This window comes from Opisthocomus hoazin, chromosome 19, assembly GCF_030867145.1.
Source record: "Opisthocomus hoazin isolate bOpiHoa1 chromosome 19, bOpiHoa1.hap1, whole genome shotgun sequence".
NCBI classification, from domain to species: domain Eukaryota; kingdom Metazoa; phylum Chordata; class Aves; order Opisthocomiformes; family Opisthocomidae; genus Opisthocomus; species Opisthocomus hoazin.
Genome location: NC_134432.1, coordinates 17260216 through 17274986, shown reverse-complemented (window position 1 = coordinate 17274986; position 14771 = coordinate 17260216). Strand labels below are relative to the sequence as shown.

The window sequence follows — 14771 nt, the reverse complement described above, 5'->3', positions numbered from 1 at the left end:
CCGCTGCGCGGGCGGCGCGGCGGTGGGCAGCGATGGAGACCCCGTCCCCGCGGCGGCGAGCGGCCGTGCCGGCCGGCGGGACACGTCGCGGTGCCGTGGGCTTTTGTTCCAAACTCTTTGTGCAGCGACCGGCCGGAGCCAAGGATCGGGCCCGGCCGCCCTGGGCCGCACAATGGGGCGGGCGACCATCTCGCCATGGCCCTCAGCCCTCGGTGGGCTCCGGCCTGCGCTGGTCCCCGGTACGGGGGGCTCTGGGGCGCGGGGCTGGGTGCTGGGCTGCGGCAGGGTGGGGGGCGAGGGCTGCCCGCCAGAAGTTGCATTTCGCAGATGAGTTTTTGATATGCAAATGGGGATCGGGACCGGCCGCGGAAGGGTGATGGGTTTCGTCAGCTGCATGCTCCGACTTGGACCTACGCGAAAAAGGGCGGCCGAGGATTTCTGCGTGGTTGTGAGGGTTCCCTTCTGGCTGACCTCTCTTTTGGCAGAAACAGAATCGGTGTGGGACGAGGCCGCGAGTTTGGGGTTTAGTCACGGGAGAGGGAGAGCAAAGCGGAGATGCGCTGGCCGTTCCCTGTCGCAGCATTGCTCCTCTTTGCTTTCCAGCACTCGCTTGGTGCTTTTCAAAACGCAGCCGCGCTCTCTGTGTCTCCGTAAGTGGAACATCTTCTTACAGGACGGAGAATAAGGTTGCAGGCAGCCTCTTTCTTTCCTTCTTTTTTTTTTTTCTTAAAGGACTTGAGGAGGCTTGTCCGTTTAAATTAACCTTTCTCCCAGCTGGGCACACAAATGTTTTTGTTTTAGTTCACAGAGGGTTAATTCTATTCAGGCTCTCGCTGCGGCCGGCCTGATCCGGGCAGCACAATCTGCTCTTTGAGCCGGGCCTGGCCAGGCAGGACGCCGGTGCCTTCGCCCGCGGCCGGCGTGGGGCCGGGACCCCCGTCTGCGGGGTCTGTGGGGGAGCGGGACGCCCCAGCCCATGGTGCGCCTGGCGGTGGGCTCTGCCGCCGGCCTCGCTGCTGTCCTGCGGAGCAGCTGACGAACAGGAAATTTAATCCTCGGACAGAAAATTTAATCCCTGTGTTCAATGATTAGAAGTTAAGGAAAAGCCCCTTACCCGAGCATGCCGGGGTTTGGCTGGTTTGGACAACGCAGCACCCCGCAGCACGGGGGGAATCGCCCCAGTTCTCCGCACTGGGGTTAACAAGGTGGCTTTCTTGAAGCTAAAAATTGACTCTGAAAAAAATTCTAACGAAAGATAAGGGGGAAAATAAACCCGGGTGACGTTTGTTTGCGTTGGAGGCCATCATCAGCGGTGTTGTTAGGACCCGAGTAAGGCAGCGTGCAACCTCCCCCTGCCCACGCAGCCGGTGGGCAGCAGCGCGAGGGCCAGACCCAGCCGCAGGCTCCTGCGGGCTGCGCGCCGGGGCCTGGAGCACAGAAACCGTGCGCCGCTGGGAAGACGGTCAATGCGCGAATGCATTGCGGTGCTGAGCGTCCTCCCTAACCTTTTTTCAGCTGTGAAAGGTTTCCTTCGCTGTGAGTCGCGCTGTGCTGTATCAATGGGACGCAGCTGTCTGCGTCCTCGCTCTCGCTGTTCAGCAGGACCAGATCCCGGCGCGGGCTGCTCCGGGGCGCTGCGTGAGGGCTGTGCCTTCGCTTTTCGCCTCCGACTGGGAAATAAAGTCTTTGTTTCTGCTCCGTTACAAAGCACCGACGTTACGAGGCGCGCAAGCTGGCCGCAGCGACGCGCGGTCGCGTTTCCGAGGTGGCCTCCGGCAGGGAGCGGCGGGCGCTGCGTCTGCGGGGTGGCTGCCGTCCTCCTCGCCGAGATGGAGCCGGCGTCCGAACGCCCGCTCCCGAGCACCGCGGGCCCTTCCCTCAGCCCGCGCCGGCGTTCGGCCCCGGGAGCGGCGCAGGTGGGAGCGGGGACGGAGGCCTGGGCGCGTGGCCCCAGAATTTATCTGCTGTGCATTTTACACGCTCAGTCACGCGCTTCAGTGTTTTCTGTCCGTGTCTTTGCCACGTGCTTCAGCAGGATTCGAAGGTATTTCCTTTTGGAAATTCCTAGGGATTTTCTGTTCAAAATTATCAAGACAATGCATTTCGCTGAGGGGAAAAGCAAGTATTTAAAAAATAAGTGTGTCACTTCTACCATTTGCCTTACAAAACAGACAAGCAGAGATTTCTTCTCTTTCTCACACCATCTTCTGTGACTCGTACGTAACATCACGATATTCTTGGAGAATCCACATTGTATTAAAATGTGGTATGAAACCTACCATGACCTTTGAAAACAATACGTCCTTTAATGTGGCTTTGGGGAGGGGTTAGCGAGGGAGTAGCCATAAAAATCTTCAGGGTTCAAGATGAGGTTGAGATTTTTGTGAGTGCTTTTGTCGTAGCAGCAACTGTTTGATTTAGTGGCCCCTGCTACAATGGGTTGTGAGAACAAAGCCGGAATATCCCACGTATGAGTTCGTTAAATGTAAGGCTCATCAGGAAAATTGGGGTGGGGGGGAGGAGGAAAAGCTTCCTCAGCCCTTGCTCTCTGAAATAAAACATGTGCGAGGTATTTGAAACAAGTGACTATCAGTTGCTTTGTTTCTTAAGCTACGTCGTCTTCTATGGCTTTTAAAACCAGAGGCATCAGTGAGATGAGCAGTAGCAGAGCTAGGGAGGAGGGAGGGAGGGCCTGTTCGCTTTAAAATTATTATACTTACGAAGTGTCTGGATATTCTAGTGAAATTTCAAGGGTAAGGGGGTTCACAGCACCCCCAGTGCAAGGCCGCTTTAAATTTGCCCGTCCTTTACTGTTTCGGTGAAGTTTGCTGCGGTTCTGCCCCGGCTGTCCCAGCGCTCGCCCGCGCAAGGCGCCTGCATTAAGCAGGGTGAGAAACAGCAAAGGTCAGGAGCCAGCAGACCCGGGGGCTGCGGGGGGAGCGCCTTGGGCCTGCTCGCGGTCCCTACAGCGTGTTTTTAAACCGCTGCGGCTTTCTGTCGGTAATTATTTCTGATCTCCCGGTTTCGTCTGGGCGGCAGTTCCCGGGGCGTACGGGCACCTCTCCAGCGCCTGCAGCTCTCGCTCTTTGTTCGTGGTGCTGCTGTTCTGCGGTGAATTCTGATCCGGGAACGCACCCGGTTAACAGTTTCTGGGGGGAGGCACATGCAGTTACTGGGGCGGTGGGGCCCTCCACACCACCCCGCCGTCGCCCTGCTCGCGCGGAGGTGGGGCTGGCGAGGGAAGGATTCCGATTCCTCCTCGCCGCAATCGCCCGGGCTTCCCACGTGCGCCAGGCGACGGCCGCAGCCTTCCCACAACTAAAAGGCTGCGCCTGGAAATGAGCCCTCGTTTACACCCTTGGTCGGTGGGGAGCGAGCCCGGGATCTGCCGCCGGACGCCGCGGGCTGGGGCACCGTGCCCTGGTGCTGCCGCAGCCACCGCTCGCCACGCGTGTGAGCCGTGGTTTCGTGGCTCCCTGATTCCGCCGCGGCCTGCCCGGCCGTGCGACGGCGTGCCCAGCCGCTGGCCATCGCTGCCGGCCCCGGGGTCCCCGGGATTTATGGCACTGCTGGTGGGAGCAGGGGGAGGGCTGGGAGTTAAGCTGGGGCTGGGCTAAGCCCTGCGGACAGAGGACCCTTCTGTCCCCAGCTAATCCCCGGCCCCCTCCCGCGCTGATCAGATAGCTGAAGGTGGAGATTATGCAACTGGGGCCTACAAAGTCATGTTTAGCTGCCTCCCTTCGGCGAGATGCTCGGATAGCCCGCTCCTGCTCTGTGCCGGCATTCCTCCGGGCTGCGGGCAGCGCATACCTGAGGCCGTCTGTCCTGCAGAACCGGCAGTGTTTTGCTTTGATGATGACACCGTGAACGCTTCTGCGGTTAAAGCTTGCGCTTCCTTCGTTCATCCCTGTATTTTAATGTTTTATAACAATTGCAGTGACATTTGCAGGAAGGTGATAATTTGCCTGCTGTGCATTAGCAAACCTTTTAAAGATTAGTACAGATTGGTTATGGTTTCTGCTGGGTTTAAACTGTGGAGAACGCTGCTCATGAACCGGAGCAGCTGGTGTAGGTTTTTACTTGGGTTGTGTAACTGAAGACTAGTTTCGTTTCTGATCCTGGTATATTTGTTTATTCCTGTTGTGTTCGTGTGTTCTCCGGCTACACACTGGTTTGTCAGGTTGCTCAGGCTTTATCAAGGTTGGAGAGGCCTTCGCTGTGACTCCTGCGGCTCCAGAAATCCTGTGGATAAATCCACATGTGTCTTGGAAAGCTCCCACCTCAGGTCTGCGTGAGGAGAACCGGGCTGCAGTGGGTGTGCAGCAGCTCGTGGTCACCAGCTGGTGCTGTCAGGGGTTGGGCTCTCCCCAGGTCTGTGTCCTTCCGCCGAGCGGGGCAGGGCGGGAGCAGCGGGGTGCGGGTGGCACGAGGCACGGTGTGGGTTTGTGTCCTGCCCGGCCTGGGCTCTGTCCTCGCCGCGCTGTGCCGGGCGGTGGACGCAGGCAGCTGCCGTGCCCAGCTCCGTCCCTGTCCTCTGCCGGCGCGCTCATGCTAGGGCAGTCGTGTCAGATGGTTTCTCTGGTTTGGATTTGTGCTCTGCTTTTCCTTCTTGTTGCTCTTCAAGACTTCTTGTTTTCTTTGTTCTTTCTGTCCCTTAGAGTGTCCCCTTGTTTTTCTGACCTGGTCTGTCTGTCTCCCTTCTCCCACTGCCCTCTCCCCACCTCCTGTTCTTCACCTTCTCCATGGCCCGTCCAGACCCATCATCTCCGACACGGTGCGGCCTTCCGCCGCCCACACCGGGACGTCGCTGCCGTGCCCTCGTCAGCTGGACAGGTCACCGTTGTGTTCGCTCGGGTGCTGTCTGGAGGAGCCTTTGTCCCCGCTGCGGTGTGAGGGTGCCAGGTGGGTCCCTCTGCTGTGCCGGTCACCTGGACGTCCCTAAAGGAACACAGGCCTTTGAGAGCCTTTGCTCTGCAGCCTGTGGCCATCTCGGAGGAGAAGAAAAGTGGCTCTGGCTGCTCTCCTCCCTGGCTCTGCCGGCAAGGTCCAAAACGCTGCGTGGTCTGGGCTGTCCCACCGTCCCCTTCCCAAGGGACAGCCTTGGTGCTTTGTGGTGTCTCCCCGAGCAGCGCCGCCTGCTCCTGGCTTCCCCATTACTTTGATTGTAGCTGTCGTGTGAGCTCCTGCAGCAGAGGAGTTTCTCCTCTGTTTTGGACAGTTGGCCACAGAGGGGTAAGTTCTACACAGCACAGCCGCACCCGCAAGGCAAGTCCTGGAAAGCGCATGCACCTCTTGTGCCTGCTGAGCAGCTTGCCTGTGACTAAATGTGATTAAATACTCGTATCACACAAACTCCAGAGGGAAGGGACGGAGACGCTGCAGTTAAACTCTGCCTACCCAAGGCTCACGTGGAGAGCCACGGGCGGCATCCGTCCCCAGGGAGCTGCAGAGAATGGTTGTCACGTCCTGGGCCCTGCTTTCGCTGTGGGTGGAGAACGCGCGGTCGTGCATTCAAGCCAAGAAATACTGGAGATGATCTGGTTTAACCAGCATCCCTGGGAATTGCATGGCTGAGTGAAAGGCAGAAGCGCGGCTCCGAGCCCCGATGAACCAAACCAAAGCGATGCGCTTGCTGTTCCTCGGTGCCTCTGCCTCGCTCGGCCCAGCTGGCCTCGTCACCCGGGTGGTGATGGTTTGGCATTTGGGTAAGCACCCCCATGAAGCGTGCTGCAGGTTTGTGTGTCCCCCCTGAACGCCCTTGAGTAGCGCCCGTCCTGGAAGCGCAGCTCGGTTTGCAGCCGTTGGGATATGAAGGGGTTAAACCTCCGGGCCGGGAAGGCAGCCTGGCCTGGCGTGCCAGGGGTTAAGCTGCGTGGCTGGGCTAAACATCTGCTGCAGGAAAAGCTTCTGGTGCAACTTGCTGGCATTATTTGAAGTGCAGCCGACTTCTGATGTGAAGCAAGGTTTGGGCCTCCCTGCTCCGATGCGAGGTGCCGAGGATCCGTCTGGGTTCGCTGCCTGCGTCCCTTCAGCCGCCCTTTACGGTTTCCGTTCCGCTTCACATCCGCGTCTGCGGAGGTCCCTCCTGCTCGCAGGTCCTCGCGGGGCTGTGCATCGTCCCTGCTCTGTCTCGGAGGCAGTGCTGGACACCTCAGATGCAGAACTCGGTGTGACAGCTCCTGTGGCTGGGAGTTTACCTTTTTTTGCCACCTGAAGGCCTGCCAAAGATCTGGAAAAGGAACAGCAAAGTTGGGTCGTTGTGAGTTAACCGTACCGTGGTTTCTGTGGTCATGTTCGCTGGGGTTCTGGGTGCTGACTCGTGCTTTTTCGGCGCTGCTGGAGCCGCGGGAGCGAGCGGGGTGGGAGAGGGCCCCTCTGCCTGCCCCTGGAATACCCAGCATGGGACAGTATTTCGCCTTCGGTGTCCGCCTGGCATGATTCCCGTGTTTGCACACGCTGGTCGGTGCAGCCGAGGTGGGGCACGGCAGACCCTCTCCCCCTCAAGGTTATTGCTCCCCTCTGCTAACAGCAGCACGAAGTTCGACGGAGGCTGCCGGGGAGAGCTGCGCCTTCGGCCCCGCTCCGAGGGTCCTGTCCCGGCGCTGGGGAGGTGAAGGATGGAGCCTCCCCTCGCAGCGTGTGCCGCTGCTGCCCAGCGCCGTGCGATGGATCCACACGAGCCCGACAGCCGGCTGCCGCCTCGTCGATCCTGACCTTACAGAATTCAGGGATTTTCCTGCTGTGTGCCTGCAGCGGGTGCTGGCACCGCTGGGCACCGAGAGCGACGCTCGGAGAGAAAGCTCTGTATTGGGAACAAACTTCTGGGGCAGCGCAGCATCCTGATGGGGAAGCATCATCCATTTCTTTCCTCTCGTCTCTGTTCTTCGTTAAGGGAATAGGTAAGGTAGTGCCAGGGCAGCTGCTGGGCACTGGTGTGGCCCCGGGTCTGGGCTGCTGCGCCGAGGGAGCAGACCCGGGTCCGTGGCAGGGCAGGCGCGGCAGCGACGTGAGCGGTCACGGCTGCAGCGCCCGCTCCTCGGGGTCTGAACGCCGCTCCGTTTCCCAGACTGCTTCCGTTCCTGATAAGCTGCGTGGCTAAGGGCGTTTCTGAGGGGCTGGTTTTTAAGCAAACTGGTGTTTTATTTTCTTCATTCTTCTTGCCGCTGTTGGGAATTTCAGGACTTGATGTCCTGTGAGTATGTTGGCTGAAAAGACTTTACTGGCGGTGGTGAAACTGGATTTGTGGCGGGCCCGTGAAGCTCCAGAGCTGGAGGCAGACGCCCCGCACACCTCGCTGTGCTAACCGGGGGTTGGACTAGATGACCCACAGAGGTCCCTTCCAACCCCTACTATTCTGTGACCGGGTGGAGGCGGTGAGGAGCCTCCGGCCGGGCTGCCGGGACCGGTGTCTCTGGGCGAGTGCCTGTGCCGCGCTCTGCTTTGAGGGCGTCTGTCCGGGCAGGCCGGGCCACGGGTGCCGATACTTTCCCAGTCCCCTCGGGGGAGTTTCGGCTCGCTGGGTGAAGCCGTTTGGCTGACCACAAAGCCTTTGCCCTCTTCTCCTGCAGATGAGCGGGTGGATCAGCGAACCTGCCTGATCTGCGGGGACAGGGCGACGGGGCTGCACTATGGCATCATCTCCTGCGAGGGCTGCAAGGGGTTCTTCAAGAGGAGCATCTGCAACAAGCGCGTTTACCGATGCAGCCGAGACAAGAACTGCGTCATGTCACGCAAGCAGCGCAACCGGTGCCAGTACTGCCGGCTGCTCAAATGCCTCCAGATGGGGATGAACCGAAAAGGTAAGGAAAAGTGGGCTTTTGAGGGGTGGGGGCACAGACTGGGGCCAGTGTTAGCAAGGCACGCTGCCCTTCCTCAGCTGCCATTTTGTGTTGCAGTTGTGCTTCTCAAATTCCTGACAAGAAAAAGTGAAACTTTGGGAAGTTACGCGTAGATAAAAAATTCTTCGTGAACTGCTTTGTTACTGTGTTGGAGGAAAAATCTGTCTGAATTGAAAGCACATATGTGTACTTAGAGAACTGGTCGCTGGGCTCCCTGTTTTCAGGGGAGGTGACAGTTTGCTCTTCCTGACGGATCTCTCCTTGCATTTACCCTGGGTGAAGTGGTCGCGATTTCTGTGCTTCAACATACTAACATGGCAAAAAGGGGCCGGGGGAGGAAGGGGCCAGGGGGGCTGCGGCCGCTGCTCTCGGTCCCGGCCGGCCTCGAACCCGTGGCCCCGCCGGTGCCGGCAGCGCGGGCGCTCAGCGGCGGGGGCGCAGCGCCACCTGCCGGCCGCTGCCCGCGTGGCGGGGAAGGCCTCGGCGGCTGCGGGCGCTCGGAGGCGCCCGGGGCTGCGGGGCCTTGCCCGGGGCACCGGCACCGGCGGGACGTTGTGGCGCTTGGCGCCGGGCTGGGTGGCGAGACCCCGAAACGCCCCTCGGGAGCTGGGCGGCTCCGGGCCGCGGCCGAGTGCTGCTCCACGAAGGCCGAGCCGGGCAGCAGAGCGTGGCCGTCGTCGCCGGTGCCCGAGCCGAGCGTGGCCGAGCCCCTCCCGGGCGGGCTGGGAGTGGTGGGAGCAGCGGGAGCGGTGGTCAGCGCGGGTCTGTGTCCGGGAAGCCCTGCCGTGGGGCGCTGGTGTCGTGGGGTCTGGCAGGGCAGCCCGCAGGGCATCGAGCTTCCCACCGGCCGCGAGCTGCTGCGGCGCAGGGACGGGTTCCAAGGGGAGTGGGGTTCATTTGACCTCCAGTTCATGAAAAATATCACCAGTCTTGAAGAGAATAACGAATGCCCACATCTGCCGCAGGGACCCACGAGCTGAGCTGCCCGCTCCTCAGCGCGGCAGGATGGCGGGTGCTGCCGGGCGCGGGGTCGGAGCGCAGGGCTTCGCGCCCTTGTTGCCCGCGGTGGGGCCGGCCATCTCGGCCGGAGCGCGAGGCGGCTGTCACCCCAGTGCCGGGCGGGCAGGGAGGGAGGGAGGGCAGCCCGGTTTCTGGGCCGGGCAGCGGGCAGCGGCGAGCCGAGACCGGCCTGGTGACGGCCAGCGTTGGCTCCGTGGCGAGGAAGAACCGCGAGCTCCGGGAGGCAGCGTCTCGAAGGCGTTCTGCAAGGCCATGTGGGTGTGGAGAAGGGAGATGTAAGCTAAAGTCTGCTGCGATTACACTTTGAATTCAAAAGACCGAGACAGTTTATGTCCGTGGCTCTTAATGGCATTAGCTGAGGGGCTTTCTGAATCACGGTTAGCAATAAAACAGTTTGGAAAACTAGAGAGATTCCCCCCAAATTGAGAAGCTGTTTACGTAGTTCCACTACGTTAAACAAAACTAAAGGGAGTAACAGAGAGCTAACCATGGCGGCTTGGTTTTACGCCAGCCGCATTTTTTTAATGAGAAACCAGTGTTTTTTTGAAACAGCTTTCACAGAAAATAAACAGCTTTGTCTGTTAAAATGAGCTTGTTGTCTTGCTATAGCTTAAAAGATTCGTGTGACGTAAAAGATAACCGTAATTGGTTTACGTCCTGTGTTTGTGGCTTCTCCAGTGTGCTGAAATGAACGCTGTCTGGCAGTTTAAATGGAAATACTTGCTGTTCTGTGGAGGTGACAGAGTTTGCGTCTGCAGGAGTAAAGCTGTGTTGCTGATCTCGTACCGTGTTGTCGTGCGGTGCCGCAGGGATCGCTGTGCTGCCGCTGGCGGAGCTGGAATCGCCGGGACACTGCTGCCTGGTGATTTGCGTCGCGTGGCTGGGCGGCCGCAACTCGGGGAGACGCCGCAGAGGCCCAAGTGCGGGGCGCGCGGAGCTCTGCCCTGCGCCCGGTGCCTCAGCTGCGCCCTGCACAGCAAGTGCAGCCCCGAGGCGGGTGGGGGTGATCTCAAATCAAGCAGTGGTGTGGCTTTTCTGCTACAGAAATTTTTCCTTAAATTTGGTGCCATTTGCTGTTTTGGGAGGGCCTCCGGCAGCCCCGGGTGCCGAGCAGGGTGAGGCCGGCCGGCAGCAGCAAGGTCACCGTGCAGCTGGGGAGAGCCTCCTGCCAAGTCTGGGCAGGTCGCAGTGGGAAAGATATTGGGACCTGATAAACAGGGGGACCTGGCCCGGGAGAGGAGGTGCACGAGGAGAGGGCTGGTCCTCGAATGCTGTCAGCTTCCACAGAGCCGCCCTGCCCGTAGAGAGGAAAGCAAAGGGAAGGGGAAGGTAGGAAAGCAGCTCCAGGATAGTCTTTGTAATTGAACTTCACTGAAACTCCCTGGAAATTCTTCAAAGAGCCTTAAAAATGCAGGTGCTGCACTAGAAAGCAGGCTGCCCCTCCGAGATGAAACTGCATCGCTCAGTCCAGTAACTCGAATTTCAGGCGATGGCTTTGCATGCAGCCAGCTGGGTAGAACCTCTCCCCTCTGTCGTCCGTGGCAGCGGTGGGAGATGTGGCCCTCTGACCGAGGTGACGGCGGTGCTGGGGGGTGCCGGTGCCGGCCGGGAGCTCTGTGCTGTCGGCAGCACCGGTTGGGGTCTCTCCAGGTGGGGTCTGGCCGGCGGTGGGTCACGGGGCTGCGGGCAGCGCCGTTAGAAACGCCAGCGTTTGCGTTCCGTTTTCTAGCAGACGTGGGCATTCGTTGGGTTATTTCCAGAGGTGAAGCAGGTTGCTTTCCATGTGCCATTGCTCAAGTTATCCTGAAGTTAATTGTCATAAAGGATTGCTATTCCTTCATTACCTGTCACTCGGGGATCACGTGAGGAAATGCCGAACTCTCCACCGAATGCTTGTAGCCCTGTCAGCGTGCGTGTGCCCTTCGGGGTGAGGATCACGGGCTGCGCTGCTCGAGCTCGCCAGTGCCCTGGAAAGCACTGGGGGTTTCTGTGTAAATTGCTTTGGTGAGCAAAATCAGTCTTCTAAGGCATAAAGTTTTTTTTCAAAATAGCAAAAACCTTCCTATGTATTTCTGGAATACCGAACAGTAGCGTTCCTCACCGAGGTTTGGTTGTTTTCTTTCAGCAATCAGAGAGGATGGCATGCCGGGAGGCAGAAACAAAAGCATCGGACCTGTCCAGGTGAGCATGTCCGGCTGTGTCCCCACGGTTCCCTTCGCCTTTTGCCCCCTCAGCCTTGGCACACGCCTCGCGGGTGGGGGGCTTGGAGGTGACAGCGGCTCGGCGTGGGATGGGGCCGGGCTTCGTCTGACCGAGCCTTCCTCAGCCTTCTGCTGGCGCAGCAGGGCTTGGACTCCCCACAAGCGTTAGAGACCCCTGGCAGGAACAGTGGGTTTGTGAATGAAGCTTGGTGCTTGCTCGTGCCCGGGGGGGACACGGCGCGGTGCTGGGGTGCCTGTGAGTCCACGGCCCACGGCAGTGCTCTGTCCTTTGCGAGCTGCACAAGGACGCCCGTCCCTCCGCAGCTCCCGTAAATCTCGCCGGCTGCCTGCTGCAATTCCTTCAGCTGCTGCGAGCGGGGCACCCAGTAAATGTCTCGCTGATTGATGGCGCAGCTTGTCTGGAGATGTCTTGTAAAGCGCGAGGTAATTCAGCACAACAGCTTGCACTGCACGCGTGAGAAATGATGGCCATTTCCAGCTCGCATCTAGAAAAGCGGTCTTTTAAAAGTTTACTATTTATTTTAATAAAACAGAAATAACACTGAAAGCATTTTCTGTGACTCTCTGTGCCTGTGAGGAGACTACTCGCCCCAGTCCAAAACCAAACCGTGAGAAGCCGAGCAGCCAGGTGCCCTGCTCGCTCAGTAAGGTCTTCTGCAGCGAGCCGAGAAAAGAGGCAAGAGTTCGGCAGTGTGGCCGTGGCTGTGGGCAGCATCAGAGAAAGCCTAGCTCGAATAATTAAAAAAGTCTCTTGGTAATGATAGAACATTTTCTGCTGTTTGCAAACATCAGGCTTGCAACAGCGTTGGTTACTGGTTCTCGAAGCCTCTGTGGCTCTGTCAAGCAGAGCAAACATTTAATTTCTGGCCGGGTAGCAGTTTTTACTGCCTCTCTGAGCCACGCAGCTGGGGGAACCCAGCAGCCTCGGCCAGCCGGAGCGGGCCGTGCCGCGTGAGGCCGGGGTGATGGGTCGGTGCTGGAGCACAGGCGCTGCCACCAGCTCCGCTCCCCGGGTGAGGCTGTTTCGCTGCCGCGCTCTGCGGGTGCTGTGCCTGGGTGAGCTTCCTGAGCTGTTCTGACAGTTTTGCAAGACTGGAATAAATTGTCTAAGCAATGTTTGGCTCTTGAAAATGATGTTCGGAGTTCACTGCACTTTCCTTACCGCGTGTTAACTCAAGGTCTTTCCCTCTTTTGTGTCAGCCTCGCTAAGGGATATGCACAGAATTAAAAAAAGAAAAAGCTCACAAGGTTTCATGTTGCATTTTCCCCACTACTGATGCAACGTTTCTCCAGGAGCATACCTAGCTGTTTCTTGAAACTTTATGCCTCAGTGAACTCCATTTTTTTTCTTTTAGTCCATTTTAGCTTCGTATATATTACTCTCTAATATTTGCTGTAAGTATATAGATGCTCGATTACTTCTTCAGGTGCCACCTGGTTCTTATCTGGAAAAAACAGTGAACAATGATTCTCTGTAAACATTTTCCTGATTAATTTTATAAGTGTCACCTTGCCTCTCTCAATTGCTTTATCAAACTGGAGCTTACCCCACCTTCCGTTTGCCTTTACCTCTGCCGAGTACTGAGTGATGTTCCCGATGACCTGGCCTCAATTACTCCCGGGTTTTTCGTGGTGTGACCGTGGCTGATTTACGGCTCTTTGCTCTGTGTACCTGACATCATCTTTCCCTGTGTCCGTTCCTGTCTACGGTGTTACCGTCACGTGAACGGTGCTGCAGGCACTGGAGGTCACCGCGATCAGCTGTAAATAGATTTTTTTCATGCACGTTGTTCGATACGAAGGAAAGGTGTGATGCCTGCGGGGGTGGCACAGCGTTGCTCCTGGTGCAGGGTGGTTCCAGCTCTGTTGGATGTGGCTGTGCAGTCAGGGTGTTCACATACGGAGGCTCTGCCTTGTCTCTGATCTCAGCTGAAGTAACCATAATGGTCCTGTATTTGACAGATATCAGAGGAAGAGATTGAGAGGATTATGTCTGGGCAAGAATTTGAGGGAGAGGCGAACATGTCATGGAGCAACAACGGAGACAGTGACCATAGTTCCCCTGGAAATGGAGTTTCTGAGAGCAACCAGCCTTCACCCGTTTCTACTCCGTCTTCAAGGTGGGAATGACCCCTGGAAGAATTTCCTCTTACAGTCATCCTGACTGCCTTTCCCCGAGTGCTGCTTTGGGTCGATGTAGGAAAAATACATCGTGAGTGCCTCGTGGTGTAAACTGAGCATACTGCAGGTCCTTACGTCTCTAACTGTGTTTTAAGAAAGACAGCCACTGGATTGAAAAGAGTTGAACTGGGAGGTGAAATGCTCGTGAGCAAATGAAAAAGAAGGCAATGTCGAGTTAAAATTATATTTAAAATGTATCTCTTAACTTGTGTTGTTGTTTTGTTCTGCAGATCATGGGAACTTGATTACCTTTCACTGCTCATTTTACATAAGCTCTTTCTCTGCACTGTGCTCAGATTTTGAAAATCAGTGCCTCCATTTAGGTCACTGATGGGCGGTGTTCTGCTGGTGGCAGTTGCTGCGGGTGCGAGCCTCCCGATGCAGCCTGTGGTTGTAAACACGGCCACAGTCTCGGACTTGCAGTCCGTCTGCTTTCAGTTGCATCTTAAGCCAGGAGAAATTTGTGCTCGCTGCCTGTGTAAATGCTTAATTTACAATCCTAAATTCTGGCCCTTTAAGGAAGCGGGCGTGGAGGTGCCGTGTTCGGTTGGGTTTCTGTCTTGCTCTCCGAGTGGCTGCTCAGCAGCAGTTCCCAGATCTCCGCTGAGTGGAACCAGTGCTGAGCCCGGCTCGACGTGAGGCAACGCATCTGGTCCGCACACTCCGTTATTTCCAGTGCAGGGTTTAAATAGAAAGGTGTTTTCCATTCTATTTTCTTTCCCTGTTTTTATTAGCATTTCGGATGGAGCTGGCTGCAACGTTTTCATGAATCGAGTGGAATTTTGGGGGTATATTAAAAAGCTTTTCCTTTTCCAGTAGGTCCGTGGAGCTGAATGGGTTCGCTGCACTCAGGGATCAGTATATCGGGACGCCGGTGTCCACGCACTATCAGTACCTCCCGCACCTTTTTAGCTACTCTGCTCACTCGGCTCTGATGCCCCCCCAGCCGCGCAGCCTGGACCCCCAGTCGCACAGTCTGATCAATCAGCTGGTGTCAGCGGAGGACCTGGAGCCGCTGGGCACGCCGATGCTCATCGAGGACGGGTGAGCGTGCTGCAAGAGGCTGCCCGGGGCCGCGCGTTCCTGGCTGCCGCGTGGGTCTGGTTCTCCGGCGAGAGGGGCGGCTGGGTGCGCGTGTCCACGGCTGATGGGCGTGGGGAGCATGTCGCCGGGAGAAGACGCAGCCGCAGTGCTAGCAGCAAACCGGACCGTGGGTGGCCTGTGCCCTTGCACAGGGCTGGGGCTGGCGTGCACGGACCTCGCGTGGGCTTACTGGCTACATGGGCAGGCTGAGCCTGCGCGGGACCCGGGTGCGATGGGTTTCAGCCCTGAGACTACAGCAACTGTGCGAAAGTTAACAAGCACGGTAGCTGCAAAAATACACATGGGGGGAAAAAAGCTGGGTAGTCCGTCCATTGGTGAGAGCTGCAGGGCAGTCTCTGAGGCTGAGCCGCCCCGTGGCCGGTGGGCTGGGGAGTGACCCCGGGGGTGGGGGGTTGCCCTGGCAGCG

At 57.9% G+C, this 14771-nt stretch overlaps 1 protein-coding gene across 3 annotated transcripts in view; it reads left to right on the top strand.

Moving 5' to 3' along the window:
* Nucleotides 1–14771, top strand: part of NR6A1 (nuclear receptor subfamily 6 group A member 1) — a 91201-nt gene that overhangs the window by 62906 nt on the left and 13524 nt on the right. For 2 of the 3 annotated variants that reach the window (XM_075439572.1, XM_075439574.1), the window contains 4 exons: nt 7569–7799; nt 10984–11039; nt 13043–13200; nt 14078–14305. In XM_075439572.1, the coding sequence (XP_075295687.1) occupies nt 7569–7799; nt 10984–11039; nt 13043–13200; nt 14078–14305 (673 nt within the window). The remainder of the gene's footprint in view (nt 1–7568; nt 7800–10983; nt 11040–13042; nt 13201–14077; nt 14306–14771) is intronic. The other variant, XM_075439573.1, reaches the window with a different exon arrangement.